We start from the raw sequence: 22,031 nt of genomic DNA, 5'->3' as shown, positions 1-22,031 counted from the left end.
GGAGAAGTGGGAGGAGGGCTGATCGAGAAACGGAAAATAGAAAAGAGATGCCAGGGGTTGAGGTACAGGAGCCTTTCAGGAAGGAGAATCAGAGCAGTTAATTTAGCCCTGGTCTATGTTTGTACATCTCGATATAAGGAGGAGTTACAGTGGAATAAGCACCAAGGAGGGGGAAAAAATATCTAGGTTGGTGCCTGGGTGTATAACAAGCAGTAATGGGATGAAAGTGAAAGGGAAAAGATAAACTGATTATCATGAACATCTTTCTACGGGTGAGATTTGTTAAGTGGTGGAACCGTCTCCCAAAGGAAGTGATGGGTGCATCAGGGTCTTGGGAGGCTTGTTTAAATAGACCAGGCAAAACGTTAGAAAATAAAGTGTAGGGAGCGATTTTGTGCCAGCCAGGGGGTAGTAGCTAGGCCCTGATAGGTCTTTTCCAGCTATAATTCTATGAGTGGGATGAACAGAGGGTCATTAATGCTGTAATTTCATGTCTTATGCCTGATATGCAGAGCCCTGAAGATAAACTGCTAAGCGTAGGATACAGCAAGCCATGCACAGCTTAGGCACGTGACTTGAAAATTTAGCCATTAATGTTTGTGTGTCTGATAAGTGCAATTTAAAATAGAGATTGGGACATTTTTATAAATGTATCCACTTAGCCAGGACAGAATGTGCCAGATTAGACTTCATTTAGCTGAAGGCAAATTGCCCTGATGCTGTACAAATATTTTTCTTTCCTTTTTTTGTTCTCTGTGTCACACTTTGTCCAAGTTCTTCATTTATCCTTGGGGCTCCCTGCGGTGCATTTGAAAAGTGTAGGTAGGTGTGGGTCTCAGTGGAGTTTTCTCAGCATGAGAAGGAAATGCAATCAGGCTAGGATTTAGTTTAACTTCCCCAGGCAAACTTGATCTCTTAACCTTTGCATGAGCCCGTAAAATGAAATAAAGGATGTGCTGACAGTTATAATAGATGAAGTCCAGTTATGACACTGCTGCTTAAGACAGGCCATAGGCAGCAGTTTGCCTCCCTTTGCAATGCTTAAAGCTGGTAAACTGGTACACTTTTCCCCTCTCTAATTCTCAATTGCCTAGGCATTGCCAGGTGTCCATCATGCTGTGAGACTGGGATTGGGGGTCTCAGTTGCAGAACAGGTTGAGGAATGAACTCAGCCTTCTATCCCTGAGCCTGAACCTGTGGCTCATTCTGCTCTTCACGCGTGGGCAGTGTCTAATGAGTCTAATCTTGACCTGCACACTGATTGGATGGTGGATGGGATCCCTCAGCATCTCCTGTCTTGCCAGAAGCATGGCTCTGATCCATCCACACCTATGTATTTCCATCATACAATAGACTAGCCACTGTCGGCCTAATTTTTCACAAGTCAGCACTGGTGAACCAGTGGGAGCTGCGGTTGCTCCAAATATGTAAAAATGAAGGCTGTAAATCTTCAGAATTGCACAGATTTTAACCACACATTGACTTTAATAGGAGCTCTGTGGCTCAATCCTCATGTAGCCCTCTAAAATGCAAGGGTCATTCCCAGGGTTATACTTAAAAATACGACAATTGCTGAAAATGAATAAAGCCTTCAATTGAGTCTTGAAACCCAAGAGGGGCTTGTACTGTTGAATATCATAATGTGAAGCATTCCATTGGGATTGGCAAAGGATACATGAGAGCACTTGGGTTAAAGCCCTTCTGCTTAGTAGCAGAGCCTGCCTGTGAGAGTGATTAGGCTCGAATAAGTGCAACTAATTGTGATCAGACACAGCCGTGTGGTTCATTACCGATCCTTAATCAGAATTTAGAATGGAATTAGAGATGGATTTAGAGCATCCAGTCCACCCCCATGCTGCTTCACAAGCACTCTGCATGATGTTTGTCACTCTCGGCCCCTGCCGCTAACCCCTCCATTTCTGAACTGGGGGAAAGGCTCATTTATTTATGTACTATATTAGGGTGATTTAAAAAAAAAATCTGATAATTATGTGGCAAACTATGAATTGGATCAAAAAGTTATGACAGAGGCCCCGATCCTGCCATGGGTTCTCCCCTCCACAGAACCCCAAAGTGGTGAATGGCGCTCCAGGGATGTGCAAGGAGTCTGCCCATGCCAAAGAAGTTGCAGGATCCAGGTCTCCATCAGAAATACTTGTGCACTAATTAGTATTGAGAATCTGTTGTTTTTTTAATTGTCTTTACTTATTCATAAACAGTATTTTAAATGCTCCGTACTGCATATCTACTTCCAGTCCCTCAGGATCCTGGATGTTTAAACATGTGGGGCTTTTTATCATGAACTTTGGAAACTGCATCTTCTGGGTCTGATATTAAATTCTGGTTTTCCCATCTGAAGTATGTGATGACAGCTTTAGAAATGTTTACATGACTAGTGAAGGCAGCCCTGTTCCCTCTCCCACAAATGGATTATTTCAGGATAAAGTTTAACATGTACAGACAGTAGGGTTTTGTCCTATAAGTCTCTGACTTGACTATAATAAGAATCACTCTTGCTTTGGATTGTATTATTTGTTTTTCATTAGTACCCACACATTATTATTTCCCTGAATTATAAATAAATCTGACTACTGCCAAAAAGTCTTCCATCTACATGTAAACAAACTTCTAAAAATCACTGAGTTACCATGTTGATTTTGTCCAGTTTGATGATTGATTATACAATATTTAGACAAATTCGTGCATATTAAAACATAATGTCTCCAAAGACGATATCCCAGAGGCATGTTACAAACTCTAGCTTTCCAAAAAGAGCCAAACAGTTTTAAAGTTTATATCAGAGCATCTAATCCTGTTACCACAGTGATTACAAAAGAATAATCATAATAATAAGGGGTGTGGCTGACTGAGAAGGCTCTGGAGACCCAAGCTGCATAATGTGTCAGTTTCATGTTTGATTTTGGAAGCATAAAGGCCCAGAGCCTTGGCTGTGCTGTAACTGCTCTGCACTGCATCACCAGTACAAAATGGCCCCAAATTCCCTGAAGGGGGATGCGCCAGGCCCATAAAGCTAGGGAAAGGGATGAAGTAGTTTACCACTATGCAATGGCCAGGATAGGAGGTGTGGCTGGGGCATCACTGATGCCCTGCTGAGCCCCAGCTGCTATATAGGCCCCTTTGCAGCTATTGGCAGCCAGCAATCTACTGTACTGGACCAGGCTTGGTGCACAGTCAGCCCAGAATCAGAGAAGCAAAAGTCGCTTAAAGCCACCTTCGTAGCCCATTTCTGAGCTCCATTGTGTAGTCCTCAGATGTAGCCAGGGATCTGGCCCATAATTTTGTAAGTATCGGCTTTCCACCAATTCCTTACTTCCGCTGTGCGAAATCCTGGTCCTGCTGAAGTCAAAACGTCCATTGACTTAATTGGGGCCAGGATTTCAATCTTCTATCTTTAATTGTCAAATGGTGAATGTAGAAATTTGCCTGTGCATGTCAGCAGTTTGATCTGTAGAATCAATCTTCCTTTTTGGACAGTAGCACTGAATTGTGATGTATTTCAGTCTGCCCTTAGCCAAAATTGTTTAGGTGTATTCGTTTATTTTCTCGAGTATCAGGTGGTAGCCGTGTGAGTCTTTTTCCACAAAAACAACGAGGAGTCCGGTGGCATCTTAAAGACAGATTTATTTGGGCATAAGCTTTCGTGGGTAAAAAACCCACTTCTTCAGTCATTTCGTCTTTTTGTCAAAATTTTCATTCCATGCATCTGAAGAAGTGGCTTTTTTACCCACAAAAGCTTATGCCCAAATAAATCTGTTTTCATTTATTTTCTGTAATGTATATTGCTCTGCTGATATCTGATATGTTCAGTTACTTTTTGTCTACTATAAGGTCCTCATTGCAGTCATACCTGAGCACCATCCCTGTATTCAAAATAGAAAAATAGAACACGGATTCTTCACATTATGCTTATGGCAGACACATTGAGAAGTTAGATAAAAGCATAAAATATTCTGCTGGAAGGTTGCAACGTAACACTACTTTATTTCTTAGAATCCGGAACAATATTGCACAAGAATCACAAAACAGAGAGAGACAAAGCAGGCTGCTCCTTTAAAAAAATAGAGAGACACAACTCTCCCCACCTTACTCTAGGCTGGCTGGCTGCAAGATTACTCTGATTGCATGCTTCTATACAGAACCCCCTGCTTGCCTGCACATAGGTCCGAGAAAACCCCTGAGAAGTTAAAGACACAGAGCACAATTTTAAGAGTTTTTAATAAACCATAATTCTCTGCCTTGTTCGTCATTTAGGTCCCAGTCCTACAATTCACGGTATGCAGGAAGAGCAGTGCCTTTGTGTGCAGCCCCATTGACTTCAATGGGACTATGCGCATGGTGAAATTTAATGGTATGTGATATACAGGAGGTCAGACTGGATGACCCAATTGAATGTGCACAAGTGTTTGCAGGATCAGGGGCCTTGTATGACCATTTTGATCTGGTAGTGTTTGGCACTCACTCTGCGCATGTGTGAGTGGCTACCTAGAGACTCAGGCACATTATCTCAGTTTCTCTCCTCTAATGCTGTACGATAAGGTGCTCCATTAATTGCTTGTGTGTGAAGCACTTTGCATTCTTCATGTTCCGATAGCTAGACAGTAAGGTCCTTGATCCAGGGACCGCATCCCTCTGAGAAGCACCACATATGCCGATAGCTGAAATCGAAATGCTTAATAATACTATAGAAATTGATTCCTCTCTCACTTGATCATGCTTTTTTCCCTCTGAGATGAGAATAGCCCTTTTAGGGGGCTTTAGAGTTTGTTGTGTTTTCCTGTCTATCTTGGGTACTTATGTTTCCAATGACCATGGTATCTGAGCCCCTCACAATCTTTAATATAGTTTACTTATTATTGCTATGTGTATTATGGTAGCACCTCGGAGCCCCAGTGCTAGGCGCTGTACAAACACAGTAGTAGGTGTCCCAGCCCTGAAGAGTTTACAATCGCAATAGACCTGAGGGACCCAGGGTGCAGGAAGGGGTAGAACACACAAGCAAAGCGAGCAGTGTGATAGCAGCCAATGTCGGGTTAGTTCTATGTGGGCAGTGGAGAAGGGGCTGTTTGTTAGGTTGTTTTGGGGGGGTAGTTAGAAAAGGGAAGGGGTAACAGGACCAGGGCAGGGCAGGGGAGAAGAGGGGCAGATGTGAAGTGAATCTCAGGGGAAGAGACTGTGAGGGGGGGAAGGCAGCAGGTTGGAGCAAACAGCCAACCAGCACAGGCCAGAGAACAGTTTTGACTGGGATGTCCAGAGGTGAAAAAAGGCCCGGTGCTTTGGTTGCTTCTGCCCCAACTGGCTGTGGGTTCTGACTGGCTCCTCTCTGCAGTTTTCCCCCGAGACCACGTGGTGGGTGGGAGGGAAGGCACCACCGGGATCCTAGTGTCCCCAGATTTGGGGCAGAGGGTCTCCCTGCACAGTTTGGGGTCCAGAGGTTATTGGGGGAAGGGGTGGCCCAGCTGGGTCCCATTTTACCCCCTTCCCTTAATAGAACAGTCCCTGCTTTGGCTTCTGCGTTTCCCACTGGCTGGAGTCTCACAAACACCCGTGAGGCAGGGCAGTGCTCTTATTCCGGTTTTACAGATGGGAAGCCAAGACACAGAGCGCCTAAGTAACCTGCCCAAGGAAGTCTGTGATGGAGCAGAGACTTGAACCCAGCTCCCTCACGTCCTAGGCCAATGACCTAACCGGTATTCTTGTTAGTAGTTTGTCTTTGGAAAACTAGCATCTCATTAAATGAAAGCAGAAAAATAACATGCTTATTTGCAAACATCTGCTATGCTCTTTCCAGGACGCCCACGAGAAGTGAACCACTCAAACATTATTTTTAGAAAAATCAGCAATAAGCCGATGTTGTTTCCTCTGCCGGGCGTGGAGTGTGTCCTGTCTTCTTGGGTTTGGTCTACTGGGCAGGAAGCTCTTTAGGGCCAGGACTGTCTTCCTTTCAGGTCTTGTATAGTGCCAAGAACATTGTCCAGGCTTAACAGATATTAAGTGATAACAGTATGTTTTGGATGGCTAGCGAGATAAGTAACCAAATGCAAAGGCAAAAAAATTTAGCTTCAGAGTTTATTCAGAGAGCACTTCTATGAACGGAAGCAGAAAGGAAAGTGTAAGTACAGAGGGACAGACTGCCTCAGACATGTGGATGAAAAATGCCCTTGTGAGGCAGATTAGCTTTTTTATCCCCATTTCACAGATCATGGAATTAAGGCACAGAGAAGCCTGTCTTGGTGACAAAAATGGACCCTAGGTCTCCTGTCTCCCAGGCCTGAGACTTCTTTCCCAGATCTTCCCTCAGGAAAGAAGAAAGAGTAAAATCTCGTGGTCCTCCATACAGGTCATGTGGATTAGGCAGGTTGAATGGGTGAGAGGCATGTTAGAATTAAATATGCGTTCATCATCCCTGAGCAGACTAGAGTGAAACCAGCGTTGAGGAAGCAGCCAAATACAATACCAGTGCCAACTGCCCTGCTCCCAAGCCCGGTCACAAGTGTAGATTGGATCACTCTGTGCTGCATATTGGAGAAAGGCATGTGACTTTACCTCCCATGAAGCTAGCTCCTTCCTTCGGTTATTGTTTAGCTGGGATAATTGCAGAGTTTGTGCATCCTGGCTGGACTCGGTTAATCTTACCGCAGTTAATTTTTAATCAGCTTTGTTTCCTATGACCTGTTTGGCTTCTAGCTAGCCACTTATATATTCACTTCTTTTATTTTTTGAGTGGAGAGAAGGGACCACACATTGCATTATAGTGAAATATGTTTGGAATGACAGATTAATAGTAAAAAAATGAGTCTGTCAGAAGAATTGCACATGCACTGTACTCAGTTCCCCGGAGTGGTTTGAGCAATGTCACTGACCTTTTGTTAACTAATTTCATTCTCATTAAGTGCCAAGTAGGCTAGCATGAATATAGTTATCTTTTAATTTCCAGGAAACAAAGTATCTAAACCTAATCCAAAGAAGAATAGAGGGCACGCCAGAAGCAGGAGTCTGTTCTTCAGGCTACAGGTTTTCTTCTAAGTGAACTTTATCTTTCGGTAACTCAGATACTTCTTGTGTACTGTTTGGTGGCATTAATTAGATATGAGGATTTCCCAGTACATTAGCAAGTAACTGTGTCTCTCTCTGTGTCACATCTACTCTGAAAAGTGACTGTAAAAATGACACTGCCTTATATCCACTCCCTGTTGTAGTCCCTACATAGCCGGTGCAGCTCAGAATGTGAGCTAGACGCTATTCCTGCTTGTGCAGTCATCAACAGCTGGGTTCCACTGACAGAGCTAGTCAGTTACGCCTGGGCAAACCCAGAGGACACTTTATACTAAATTTGTGGCAAGTTATCATGCAAATTAGACTCATCACTAAATTTGGCTCTTGGTCTGTAAAGGCACATATAATGTCTAGGGATGGACATTTTAAAGAGGCTAAATAGCTGATTAGATCCTATGAGATTTTCAAGGTTATATGCTTTATTATTAAAAAAAATTATGAATGATCTAATCTATGTAAAGTTTGCCCAGAAATTAACACAATGGTGTCTCTATTAAATACATGAAATAATACATTTTTACTACAGTTTACTTTTTTTTTTTTTTTTTTTGGATATGCTTTTTAGTTATGTTGCTAATTTGTACTTTTAAAATCTGGTCAACTAGTCCCTTTTTCATGCAGAATCATGTGAAGACCATCATAAGGAATATGCTTTTGATTACTGTATATCTTTATAATGGAGATTAGCATCTGTTAATGCTTTTGAAATAGGCCAGAGAAGGAGATCTGCATGATCTCAGGGAGTTGGCTGATGTGATTGCAGAGCCATAGACCATTATCTTTGAAAACTCGTGGCGATCAGGAGAGGACCCAGACGATTGGAAAAAGACAAATATAATGCTCATCTTTTGAAAAGGGAAGAAGCAGAATCCGGGGAACTACAGACAGGTCAGCCTCACCTCATTCCCCGGAAAAATCATGGAGCAGATCCTCAAGGAATCCATTTTGAAGTACTTGAAGGAGAGGAAGGTGATCAGGAACAGTCAACATGGATTCACCAAGGGCAAGTCATGCCTGACCAACCTAATTGCCTTCTATAATGAGATAACTAGCTCTGTGGATATGGGGAAAGTGGTGGACGTGATATACCTTGACTTTAGCAAAGCTTTTGAAGTGGTTTCCCACAGTATTCTTGCCAGCGAGTTAAAGAAGTATGGATTGAATGAATGGTGAATAAGGTGGATAGAAAGCTGGCTAGATCGTCGGGCTCAACAGGTAGTGATCAACGGCTCTATGTCTAGTTAGCAGCCGGTATCAAGCGGAGTGCCTCAGGGGTGGGTCCTGGGGCCAGTTTTGTTCAACATCTTCATTAATGATCTGGATGATGGGATGGATTGCACTCTCAGCAAGTTTACAGATAACACTAAGATGGGGGGAGAGGTAGATACGCTGGAGGGTAGGGATAGGGTCCAGAGTGACCTAGACAAATTGGAGGATTGGGCCAAAAGAAATCTGATGAGGTTCAACAAGGACAAGTGCAAAGTCTTGTACTTAGGACGGAAGAATCCCATGCACTGCTACAGGCTGGGGACCAACTGGCTAAGAGACAGTTCTGCAGAAAAGGACCTGGGGATTACAGTGGACGAGAAGCTGGATATGAATCAACAGTGTGCCCTTGTTGCCAAGAAGGCTAACGGCATATTGGGCTGTATTAGTAGGAGCATTGCCAGCAGATCGAGGGAAGTGATTATTCTCCTCTATTTGGCACTGGTGAGGCCACATCTGGAGTACTGCATCCAATTTTTCCCCACTACAGAAAGGATGTGGACAAATTGGAAAGAGTCCAGCAGAGGGCAATGAAAATTATTAGGGGGCTGGGGCACATGATTTATGAGGAGAGGCTGAGGGAACTGGGCTTATTTAGTCTGCAGAAGAGAAGAATGAGGGGGGATTTGATAGCAGCCTTCAACTACCTGAAGGGGGGTTCCAAAGAGGGTGGAGCTCGGCTGTTCTCAGTGGTGGCAGATGACAGAACAAGGAGCAATGGTCTCAAGTTGCAGTGGGGGAGGTCTAGGTTGGATATTAGGAAAAACTATTTCACTAGGAGGGTAGTGAAACTCTGGAATGGGTTACCTAGAGAGGTGGTGGAACCTCCATCCTTAGATGTTTTTAAGGCCCGGCTTGACAAAGCCCTGGCTGGGATAATTTAGTTGGTGTTGGTCCTGCTTTGAGCAGGGGGTTGGACTAGATGACCTCCTGAGGTCTCTTCCAACCCTAATCTTCTATGATTCTATGATTCTATGTGTATGTGGTTAACTTGTTGTTGGTTAGTGGGGACTGTTTAAAAGCATTGTACGTGGACCGATAGATTCAATTTTATTACATTTCCAGTTTTCCTGTGTGCTCAGGTGTTGATTACCACAGAAATTATCACTATATTTTGTACTTCCTCTGTTTTAAAAGAGCATGGTCTTTTTATCAAGATTCTCAGCAGGAGTCTAGTGCACAGCAAAATTCCTTTTGTCTGCTGCCAAAAGCAACTAATGGCTATAAAAAGTTGTATACTCTTCTGTTTTAATTGTTCTCAAATGAATCATTGCTTTCCAGTTAGGTTTGCTCATGCAGCAGTGTTCTGGGCTTGGAATGGAGATGGTTTTTCAAAGCCCTATAAAATATCTCCTTTGTAGCTGATGTTTTTATATTGGAAGACAAAACCATTAAATGATCTGTATTTGCCTGAACTGAATAGCTTTTGTGGCTTAGAAATGCCGAGCTACTTCTCCAGCGGCTCCAGAGCTCCCTCATGATGCTATGTTGTTAATAATTATAACAGTCTTACAGAATAATACTTATCACTAGCATGTGTTCCCTGATTTGGGACAGATAGTAAGGCTTGGTCTATACTGCAAACTTATGTCAGTATAACTACGTCGCTCAGGGGTGTGGATTTTCCATGCCCCTGAGCGACGCAGTTGTATCAACCTAATCCCTGGTGCAACAGCGCTATGAGAGGGCTTCTCCCGCCAACTTAGCTACCGCCTCTCAGGGATGTGGAGTACCTGTGCTGACAGGAGAAGCTTTCCCATCAATGTAGATAGCATCTGCACTAAGCGCTACAGCGACACGGCTGCAGCATTATAAGGCCTGGTCTACACTACAGAGTTAGGTTGACGCAAGGTGGCTTATGTCGACCTAATTTGTCAGTATCTACACTAGAATGCTGCTTCTGCCGAAGTAAGTCCACTGCTTCACCAACATAATAACTCCATCTCCACAAGAGGTATAGCATTTATGTCGATGTAGTTAGGGCAACACAGTGTCCGTGTAGACACTGCGTTATTTACATCACCTGTTTACTGTCAACCCCAAGTGAGGCTGACAGCTGGTGCCCTCCCTCCCCTTCCCCAGCGCTGACAGTCTAAGCTGTCAGCCGAGCACCAGCTGAGACCCGTGCTTGGCTGACAGCTCAGGCTGTCAGTGCTGGGGTGGCTGTCAGCACATGGTGTTGATACCTCACACTGTCAGCCCCAGAGCTGCCAGGCTCCAGCTGTCAGTGTCCCTGGTGAGGACGCGCACCGATGGCAGAAGGAGCAAGTGTGGATGTGAACCACCACTTTAATTACTGGGGTGGCTGTACATCAACTTAAGTCGACTTAATTTTGTAGCCCTAAGAGAGAGGGTTGTGAAATGGAAATCTGACAAAGTGATGAGCTTCCTCCACTCCTGTTGGCTTCAGGAAATCTTGCAGGTTACAGCCCTTGATTTGGACTGGTTGTAAGAAATTAGAGGGAATATAAAAATTTGCTTTCTGATATATATAATAAAAAATAAAAATATAATGGATCTATATATTTATATATGGCAAAGTATCCATTATATATATATATATAGGCACATTTTTATATTGCCTCTAATTTCTTACAGCCAGTCCAAATCGAGGGCTCTAATCTGCAAGATTTCCTGAAGCCAACAGGAGTGGAGGGAGCTCAGTATAGACTAAGCCTTGCAGGATTGGGCATCTACTTTCCATATATATATAATGGATACGTCAGGCCGCTGTTTTATAAATAAATAAATTTATAAATTAATGGAGATATCCTATCTCCTAGAACTGGAAGGGACCTTGAAAGGTCATCGAGTCCAGCCCCCTGCCTTCGCTAGCAGGACCAAGTACTGATTTTGCCCCAGATCCCTAAGTGGCCCCCTCAAGGATTGAACTCACAACCCTGGGTTTAGCAGGCCAATGCTCAAACCACTGAGCTATCCCTCCCCACTATAAATTGATGGAGATATCCTGTTTCCTAGAACTGGAAGGGACCTTGAAATGCCTTCCCTAGCAGGACCAAGTACTGATTTTGCCCCAGATCCCTAAGTGGCCCCCTCAAGGATTGAACTCACAACCCTGGGTTTAATAGGCCAATGCTCAAACCACTGAGCTATCCCTCCCCTTTTCTGCGTTATCACTGGTAAAGTAGTGTTTCAAAAAAAGGCATCACAACATAAGCCAGTTACTCTGAATAACACTGCAGAGGCTATTCTAGAAATACCACTTTCAGAGGGTAGTACATCTCGGAGTGACAGCAAAGAAAACACTATATCTGAAAACACTAAGCAGCTGTTAAGAGAGATGGTCTGGTAATGCTGTCATCTTGATCTGGTTTCCCAGTGAATAGGCAGGTGGCTACCTTTGTCTTTGGAGGTACCTAGCATGAACGGTGTACACCATTACTACCGCAAATATTTGAATATTGAAATTTTACCCTGGGCATCACAGCCATCAGAACTACGTAATGGGAGAGCTGCGTAGAATGCACATACATCCCTTGACTCACTTAAAATGGGTTTTGCTGGGCAAACAAGGGGTTTGTGTTTGCACGCGGGGTAATTGAATGAAACTGCATGTTAATGTGTCTACAAAACCCAGTGCAGGGGGTGTGAAACAGAAGTGCACGTGTCTTTCAGTTTTCCCCTTGTGCAGACCTTTGGAAATTTAGTCCATTATTATTATTATTATTTGTATTACAGAAGCGCCTACAGTCCTAGATGCATTGGGAGGCTCATTGTGCTAGGCGCTGGACAAATACATAAGGAGATACAGCCTCCCCCTAAGAGTTTATAGTCTAAATAGACAAAACAGACAAAGGGTGGGTGAGTAAACAGAGGCACAGGGAGGTGAAATGACTTGCAGAGTCTGGAATGGAACCCAGGTCTCCGTATCCCCAGTCACTGAGCCACATTGCCTCCTCATGTGTTATGTAGCCAAAAGCATGCACTTATTAAAGGTCTAAAAGTGGAATTACCAATCTCTGCTATGTTTAAGGTCTTATTTTAAGGAAATGTCCATTGAGCTAAATCTGACTCTTGCCAGACTGAAATGGAAAAGTGACAAAACTGGTCTCGGTGGTTGAACATAGGTGACATTAAAGGCCTAATCATGTAGCCTTTAAGCCCAAAGGTTGTAAGATCAGCCCTAACATTGATATTAACAATGGGGTAGTATTTCCACACCAATAAGTAATGTGTCTAATGATTGGGTTCAGTAAATCAGCTCCCACCTACTGTCCTCTCTTACCTTGTAGTTACTGATTTTATAGCATGGTTTGTTTTTGTTTCATTTCTTAGTGGACTGTTTATCACCATTCATGACAAAGGCCATATTGCAACAATGCTAAACTCCTGGCCTGAAGAAGATATAAAGGTATGTTTGATTTCTTTTTATGGAGCTGAGAAAAGCTTTCAGATATTTTCCATTTCTCACAATAATCCAACAGAGTTTGAAGCTTCCAAAAGGAAATGCAGCCTATCCCTCTGAGCTCAAGTTTTGCATCGGAACAAACAAATCAAAAGAGAACTCATAAGTATTTTGTTCTTCTGTAGGCTTTCTTTGCAAAGATCTCAAAGTGGTTTCCATTCATTATTTAATTAAGATTCAAAGCACCCCTTTGAAGCTGATAAATATGTTTTTGCCAAGGAGGAAACTGGCACAGAGACGTTAAGTGACTCACCCAAGGTCACAAAGGACATTTGTGGCAGAGCTGGGAAAAAAACTCAGAAATCCTGAGTCCTAATCCTAGGGTTCAGTCACAAGCCTGCCTTTCTCAACTACAGGCAAATGCCCTGTTCATTGAACTTTGTTCATTAGGAGCTGTACAACTAAGAACTTTACACTAGCTGCTCTATTGAGCTTATGTCTATATAGTTCCTTTTGTTTCAAAGCACTTTGCAAACTTGGGTGAGTTTTCTCCTCTCCAATCCATACAGCCATGCACAACTTCTGCATTCTGCACTCTGCCAACCCAATTCTCCAATTCTCAGCCTCACACCTTGTGTAGTCAATGGCACCTGTGCATAGTGGGTGCAGCACCATCAGTCTGGCCTGGTGAATCTGTGATTCAAGAAATTGCCCACTATAATGGGCATACAAGACCTAAAGGAAAATTTGCATGCTTTGCTGAGTATGCTAAGCTGGACGAGACAGGATCTGAGACTCTGGAAAATGATTTGGTTGGTTATTAGCAAGACAAGGTGGGTGAGGTAATATCTTTTATTGGACCAACTTTTGTTAGGGTGAGAGACAAGTTTTCGAGCTACACTGAGCTCTTCTTTCGGTCTGGGAAAGGTAGGTACTCCGAGTGTCACAGCTAAATACAAGCTCAAACAGTTTAGCACATACTCTGTAAGGGACCATTCAAGGTGAAGTGGTCTGTTAACACCGCTGCAGTCATAGGACAAAAAGGAGGGGTTAGTGGGTTACACATTGTTGTAATAAGTCATAAATCCAGTGTCTCTGTTCAGTCCATGATTTTTAGTGTCTAGCAAAGTTATGAATTTAAGCTCCAGACTCACCCTTTTGAAAGGGTTGTGCAGGTTTCCTTCAAGGATGAGGACTAAGAGATCAGATATAAAGTGATCGCTTTGTGAAAAGTTTCAGAGTAGCAGCCGTGTTAGTCTGTATCCGCAAAAAGAACAGGAGTACTTGTGGCACCTTAGAGACTAACAAATTTATCTGAGCATGCGTAGAGACTGTCCGGTTTGGCCAATGTACATGGCAGAGGGGCATTGCTGGCACATGATGGCATATATCACATTGGTAGATGTGCAGGTGAATGAGCCCCTGATGGTATGGCTGATGTGATTAGGTCCTGTGATGATGTCACTTGAATAGATATGTGGACAGAGTTGGCATCGGGCTTTGTTGCAAGGATAGGTTCCTGGGTCAGTGTTTTTGTTCAGTGATGTGTGGTTGCTGGTGAGTATTTGCTTCAGATTGGGGGGGTTGTCTGTAAGCGAGGACAGGTCTGTCTCCCAAGATCTGTGAGAGTGAGGGATCATCTTTCAGGATAGATTGTAGATCTTTGATGATGTACTGGAGAGGTTTTAGTTGGGGGCTGAAGGTGACAGCTAGTGGTGTTCTGTTATTTTCTTTGTTGGGCCTGTCTTGTAGGAGATGACTTCTGGGTACTTGTCTGGCTCTGTCAATCTGTTTTTTCACTTCAGCAGGTGGGTATTGTAGTTTTAAGAATGTTTGATAGAGATCTTGTAGGTGCTTGTCTCTGTCTGAGGGATTGGAGCAAATGCGGTTGTGTCTTAGAGCTTGGCTGTAGACAATGGATCGTGTTGTGTACCCTGGATGTTAGTCTCTAAGGTGCCACAAGTACTCCTGTTCTTTTTGTGAAAATTGTTCACCCACAGGTGATGTAGTGTTTTTGTCTTTTATCATTTCCTGTGTGAGTTTATTCAAGAGTGCAGTGATTGTTTTCACCCACATAGTTGTTATTGGGGCATTTAGTGCACTGGATGAGGTACACCACATGTTGTGATGGGCAAGTGCAGGTCCCAGGGATCTTAAAAGGGGTGTCGTGGGGGGTGTTGATCATTGTACAGTGGAGAGATGTCTGCAAGTTTTGCATCTGTTGTTCTGGCAGGGTCTGGTGCTGCTTTGAGTTGCTGTGTCCTGGTCTGTGGGGAGCTTGCTTCTGATGATGAGCTTGAAGCAGCTGGGGAGTTGTTTGAAGGCCAGGAGACTGGGTTCAGGAAAGATTTCTTTCAGGATGGGTTCCTCATTGAGCATGGGCTGTAGTTTGGTAAAACTCCATATGGGTTCCAGTGTGGGGGTAGGTGACAACCAGGGGTGTGCCGTTGGAGGGGGGTTTATTTCTGTATTGAAGCAGGTTCTCTCGGGGTATTTGGGTGACCCATTCCATGATGTGATCTACTTCTCTGGTGGAGTGTCCTTGTTTGGTGAAGGTGGTTTTGAGTGTGTTAAAGTGTATATCCCGGAGTGCCTGTGTTTTCCTCAGAGCATATTCTGTGGTATCTGAGTGCCTGGTTGTAAATAAAGATTTCTTGGTGTGTTTGGGGTGGTTACTGGATTTCTGAGGTAGATGGGGTGATCCCTAGGTTTCTTATATATAGTTGTCTGTAAGGTTCCAGTGTTGAAGCTGATTGTGGTGTCCAGGAAGTTGATGCTGGTGTGGGAGTGTTCAAGAGAGTTTAATTCATGGGTAGTGGTTGCTGAAGTTGTGGTGGAAATCTATGGTGGAGTTTAAGTCATCCATCTACAGGATGAAAATATCATTATCTCAGGTATATCATTGGTTTCGTGGTGCATTGGGTTAGTTATGACTTGTATTTTAAACAAGAATCTCTGCATAGAGAATTTTCATGGAATTTGCATTAGTTTCACCATAAATTGCCATCAAAGCATGTGTTCTTTGCTTTCCATATTCCCACATCTGCCATCTTCCAATGCCAGTTGTGTGCCTCGGGTGTGGTTAAAGAGGGCGTGCCACCCAAAAACAGATGGAGCCCACCCAAAAAGAGGCTTTCCTAGCTCTGGCTAGCACTTAGTGTTGACTCACAAAGAGAAGTAAATAGGAAAATCTCCCCAAATGCAAGAAAATGAATGCATTTACTGCAGAGAGGACATGTGCTGTTTTCCCTTAGTGATTGGCTTGCCACTACAATGGCCTTATAATGACTTGATGGCATTCCCTGCTTAACCTCTGCTAGGTCTGCAGCCCTGCTGTTATTTTTAATGCATTTTGTATTGAAACTTCACCCTGACTCCTGGGAGGAAGGAGTTGGCACTAGGGTTGCCAGGCATCCGGTTTGCGCGGTCGAAAAGGACCCTTGTGGCTCCAGTCAGCACTGCCGACCGGGCTGTTAAAAGTCCGGTCGGCGGCGTGGCGGGCGCTCGGGGCTAAGGCAGGCTGCCTGCCTGCCCTAGGTCCATGCGGCTCCCAGAAGCAGCCACCAGGTCCCTGCAGTCCCTAGAGTCTAGACACATGGGCGGCCAGGGAGGCTCCATGCGCTACCCCTGACCCGTGGGCCGGCTTTGCAGCTCCCATTGGTTGGGAACCGTAACCAGTGGGAGCTGCAGAGGCAGCGCCTGTGGGCGCAAAGGCAGCGCGCGGAGCCTCCCTGTCTGCCCATGTGTCTAGGGGCTGCAGGAACCTGATGGCTGCTTTCTGGGAGCCGTGGTAAGTGCCACCGGGACCCTGCACCCCCTCCCACACCTCAACCCCCTGCCCCAGCCAGGAATCCCCTCCCGCACCCAAACACCCTCACGGAGCCCACACCCCACTCCAACACCCTCCCCCAGTTCCCTCCTGCAACCCAAACCCCTCATCCCCAGCCCTACCCCAGAGCCCACACCCCCAACCAGAGCCCTCACCACCCCAACCCCCTGCCCCAGCCCGGAGCCCCCTCCTGCACCCCAAATCCCTCATCCCCGGCCCCACCCCAGAGCCCACACCCCCTCCTGTACTCCAAACCTCTCAGCCCCAGCTCGGAGCCCCCTCCTGCACCCCAAACCCCTCATCCCCAGCCCCACCCCAGAGCCTGCACCTCCAGCCAGAGTCCTCACCCCCCCTGCACCCTAACCCCCTGCCCCAGTCCAGAGCCCTGACCCGCACCCTGAACCACTCATTTCTGGCCCCACCCGGAGCCTGCACGCACCCTGAGTCTACAGCCCATACCCCCCCTCGCTCACCCCAGCTCCCTGCCCCAGCCCCCTGCCCCAGCCCGGAGCCCTCTCCCACACCCCAAACCCTTCATCCCCAGACCCACCCTAGAGCCCCCACCTCCAGCCAGAGCCCTCACTCCCCTCCCGCACCCCAACCCTCTGCCCCAGCCCAGTGAAAGTGAGTGAAGGTGTGGGAGAGCAAGCGACAGAGGGAGGGTGGATGGAGCGAGTGGGGGCAGGGCCTCGGGGAAGGGGCTGGACAGCAGGTGGGGCAGGGGTGTTCGGTTTTGTGCAATTAGAGAGTTGACAACCCTAGTTGGCACCTACTCAGGGATTGTCACAAGAGCAACCACAGCATACAGAGGGTCCTGTGGCACCTTTAAGACTAACAGAAGTATTAGGAGCATAAGCTTTCGTGGGTAAGAACCTCACTTCTTCAGATGCAAGATGACTCGCTCCCAATACTTCTGTTAGTCTTAAAGGTGCCACAGGACCCTCTGTTGCTTTTTACAGATTCAGACTAACACGGCTACCCCTCTGATACTTGACACAGCATACACTTCATGATAACTTTAGTACACCCAATATTACACAAATGTACGGCAGTTTTTGGCAGGGAGACAAAACACAAATATATGCATGGATGCATTGTGCCAAACAAGCCATTTCTTTCACCCGTCTCATGATTTTTCATGAGCCACTTCTGTGCAGTTCTGTTTTTTCCAGTTTAAAATTACGGGTTAACTCGGGGGAGAAAAGAACTGCAAGATCCTTGGGAGATCTATATTGTGTGCATTGAATAACAGTGTATGACCGTTCATCAGCAATGAAACTAAAACCGTATGACACAAGTTTAAATCCTCCAATGGTATCTCCCTTTAATCATCAGAAATATGCTGAAAGAGAACATTCGAAAATAAATTTTCCTCCTGAACTAAAAGAGTTGATCACGTGATTTGTTCTTTCCCTGAGTTCACAAAGCCCATTTGCCCTAGCAAATAGCCCTAGCCAATAAACCCACCTTTATTATCCCCCACCAAAGAAAGGAGATCTGTTGAGATATTTTATAATCCTTCATTCTCTTATTTCTTCTAAAAGTGCATGTGGGTCTCCTTTTGGTATTAAGTCAGTGAACCAGTAAATAAAAACAATTTCGCCATGTACTTCTCCTTTGATATCCAAGAGAGATTGATATTTAAGTCACCCTCAATCGAATAATCCACATGATCTGGATCTGAATGCTCCGTTCCCTGAAGCTCCTGGCCAGGTTTGGAAGTCCAGGTCTTGGCACTGTGGCACTTTCCTCCTGCATTAAGGCAGAATTGCCATTTTGTCCTGTTCTTACTAATTTTCACCACCACCACACACACACACACATACCCAACAAGATTGGCAAAGATAGGAGCCTAATTAACCTCAGGTAAGTTGTGTCCTTGACACTCTTAACCTCAGACTGGTGATTAAATTGCTTAACTTCAAACTTCTAATTTTGAAAATCTTGGCCACGCTTTTTTCCCCTGGTTGTCACAGAGAAACAAACAAAACCATCAGTCAAATAAACATATAAGTGCAGTGGACATTCCCTTAGGGATCAACCTAGGTATTTGCTTGCCATCGTAGTGCTAAAAAGGGAAGTTGGTAGAATGGGAAGTGTCTACACTAACCGCCTACATACATGTCAGATACTAGTGTTACCTGACAATTGACTAACTCACGCTCAAATCTAGTGTAGATGTCAATGCCTGGATGAGAGAAAAGACTAAAGTAAGGCTACGTAGGCTACGTCTATACTACAGATGCTACAGTGGTACAACCACAGCACTGCAGCTGGGCCTCTCTAGCACCATAGTGTAGACACTTGCTACAGCGATGAAAGGGGTTTTTCCATCACTGTAGTTAATCCACCCCCTCAAGAGGCAGTACTAGGTCAATAGAACAATTCTTCTGTTGACCTACTGGTATTTATACTAGGGCCTAGGTCAGCTTCACTACATCTCTCAGGGGGTGTGAATTTTTCACACCTCTGAGCAACATAGCTAGGTCAAGCTAGGCCTAAGAGTGGAGAGAAGAAAAACGTGATGGGGAGACTAGTCTTGGGGTTATGGCACCGCAATGGGAGTCAGGAAAGCAAGTATCCATTCCAAGCTCTGCCATGACTTAAGGCACGCCACGTATGCCTCTCTCTCTATCTCAGTGTCCCCATCTGGAAAACAGGAACAATAATACCGACCAAGGTGTCGGGTCATGGGCCTGTGAGGCTTAATTTCTGAATACATACAAAGTGCTCTGAGATCCTTGGGTGAAAGGCACTACATGAATGCCAAGTAGTCTCTTTATGAACTTGGCTGTAACAATTAGAGAACATTAGGTTAATGCCAGCTGACCTGTGTCTGGGTCAGTTCTGTGAAGGGAATAGTGATCAATATACCCAGTATAGAATTACAAGTGAGATCTTATAGCATTGGCTGATTCAGAAAATGACGTTAGCAAAGAGGGGAGATAGGAAGAGCTAAATCACACGGCTTTTTAATTAAACAAGTTTATATCATTTTACTCCAGTCTCTCCCTTCCCATGTCTTCAAAATTGGCTCATTTCAAAGACTGCTAGTGAGGGACCTGATAGGTGGATAAAATAGATAAAGGCGGGTGGGGCATGGAGGGGGATAATTACTAACTACCTAAAGCAGCGGTTCTCAAAATTTAGTAACCTGAGGACCCCCATTTTGATTTAAAATTTTGCATGGACTCCCAAGCCCCCTGCCCTGGCCCCACTCCACCCCTTCCCCCCAGGCCCCACCCCCACCCCACCTCTTCCCGCCCCCCACTCCATCCCTGCCCTTCCTCTTCCCCGCCTTTTTCTGCCCCCTCCCCCGAGTATGCCCCATCCTCGCTCCTCCCCGTCCCTCTCAGCGCCTCCTGCATGCCGCTGAAGAGCTGTTCTGCCACGTGCAGGAGGCGCTGGGAGGGCGGGGGAGGAGTTGATCAGCGGGGCCAGCGGCCCCGGACATGATTCCGCACCCTTCCCAAAGCACGCCCCATCCCCACTCCTCCCCCTCTCTCAGAGCGCCTCCTGCACGCCACTGAACAGCTGTTTCCCGGCGTGCAGGAGGCCCTGGGAGGGAGGGGGAGGAGTTGAGGGGGGGTGGGGGAGGAGTTGATCAGTGGGGCTGGCGGACCTCCTGGAGTACCCACGCGGACCCCCGTTTGAGAAATGCTGACCTAAGGGCTTGTCTACACTTACAGAGCTGCACCAGTGCACGTGCGCCACTGTTGCACTTAGTGAAGATGCGACCTATGCCAAAGAGAGAGCTTCTCCTGTAGGCACAGGTACGCCACTTCCCATCGATATAGTGCTGTCTACACTGCGTAACTGCATCACTCAGGGGTGTGGATTCTCCATACCGCTGAGTGACATAGTCATACCAACATACGTTTGCAGGGCAGACCAGGGCTCAGAGTCCTTCACTGATGTTCTCCACCATGCTTTGCTGCCCTCCTAGCCATCTCCCCATGGCTGACTTGTGATAACTAGTAGTACAGTAACCTACGAAGGGGGAAAACTTCCATCCCGTACTGTGGCTACAAAACTGCATTGTTATAAAAATCTAGGGAGCTGGTACTGCAAACAATGTTAAATAAAGCATTGGCAAAGCTGTATAATAGACGCTCTTCATTATCTGCAGGCCATCGTGGTGACAGATGGAGAGCGAATTCTAGGCCTAGGAGATCTAGGAAGTTATGGCATGGGGATCCCAGTAGGGAAACTTGCCTTGTACACAGCCTGTGGTGGCGTTCACCCACAACAGTGTCTGCCTGTCCTGCTTGATGTTGGCACAGACAACGAGGTAAGATTACTTGCTTATTTTGTGCATTTAAAAAAAAGAATAGCTGTTTTATTTAAAGCTGGGTTCTTAACTCAGAGATTCCATCCTTGAATTCGGAGCTAGAGTCAAAGACACCTAAGATAAGAAGACAGCTAACCCAGCAGTGTACGGAAGTTGCCAGCCAGGGCTGGCCTTATCATGAGGCGAACTGAGGCGGCCACCTCAGGTGCCAGACTGTGGGGGGGCGCCACTAGGACCCAGAGTGCAGAAAATTGTGTCTGCTGCTGGTCCATATGTATTCTCTCTGCTCTAGATGCACAGAGATGGTGGAGTGCTGTGCTGGAGGAAGGAGGGCACAAGAGACATAACAGGCAGGCAGGAGAAGAGGTGGGAGGGAATAACAGAAAGCAACAGGAGCTGCAGGGAGAGAGAGGAGGAGGAGCCTTTTATGTACCTCTCTAGCACCCCCAGGAGCCTGAATTGATTAACACCAGCTTCTCAGGGAGCTTCCTGATTCCTGCTGCTTCCCTGAACCCACTTGAGGAGAACAGGCAGTCAACTGAAGTAGTAGGGCCAGTTAGGACCTTAAGACGCTGATATCTTCCCTCACTCAGGCCCTGCTACCAGCCTGCTTATTTGCCCTCTTCAATTGAGTGTTGTAGCCTGATTTAGGGTGTACTGATAATATTAATTTGGATAATATGGGAATTTAATTTATCAATTTAATTTTATTTAATTTTAATTATAATAATATTAATAATTGTTATTAATATTAATTAAGATTAAATTAATAAATTAAATTCCCATATTATCCAAATTAATATTATCAGTGCACCCTAAATCAGGCTACAGTGTTGAGAGCTATTATCGCTGGCACAGAACAGGAGTCATGAGTGAAAGAAGAAAACGCCCCTCTGGGGCAGCATTCAGAAAAAGAAAGAAAGCAAAGGAAGCTTTTCTATCTAAGCAGGAAGGAGCTCTCCTGAGATACATAGACACAAATGTTCACAGTGAGCCTTCCGGCCCCTGTGAGGATGTGAGTGGTGAGGAGATGCCTGATCTCCCAGCAGGGCTGGCTCCAGGCACCAGATTCTCAAGAGAAGAGGTGCTTGGGGCGGCCGTTCCGGACAGGGGCGGCAGTTCCAGGTATTCGGCGGCAATTCGGCGGACGGTCCCTCACTCCGCCTGGGAGTGAAGGACCTCCCGCCGAATTGCCGCTGCAGATC

At 45.5% G+C, this 22,031-nt stretch overlaps 1 protein-coding gene across 1 annotated transcript in view; it reads left to right on the top strand.

Annotated features, from left to right (window-relative positions):
- The window catches only part of ME3 (malic enzyme 3), a 198,030-nt gene that overhangs the window by 114,241 nt on the left and 61,758 nt on the right, over nt 1-22,031 (top strand). The window contains exons 4-5 of the mRNA XM_026651621.2: nt 12,637-12,712; nt 20,665-20,826. Of these exons, the coding sequence (XP_026507406.1) occupies nt 12,637-12,712; nt 20,665-20,826 (238 nt within the window). The remainder of the gene's footprint in view (nt 1-12,636; nt 12,713-20,664; nt 20,827-22,031) is intronic.

Source organism: Terrapene carolina, unplaced genomic scaffold, assembly GCF_002925995.2.
Source record: "Terrapene carolina triunguis isolate 2854851 unplaced genomic scaffold, T_m_triunguis-2.0 Scaffold97, whole genome shotgun sequence".
Classification (NCBI taxonomy): Eukaryota; Metazoa; Chordata; order Testudines; family Emydidae; genus Terrapene; species Terrapene triunguis.
Note: the sequence above shows the minus strand (reverse complement) of the source record. Positions and strands in the feature narration are given on the sequence as shown.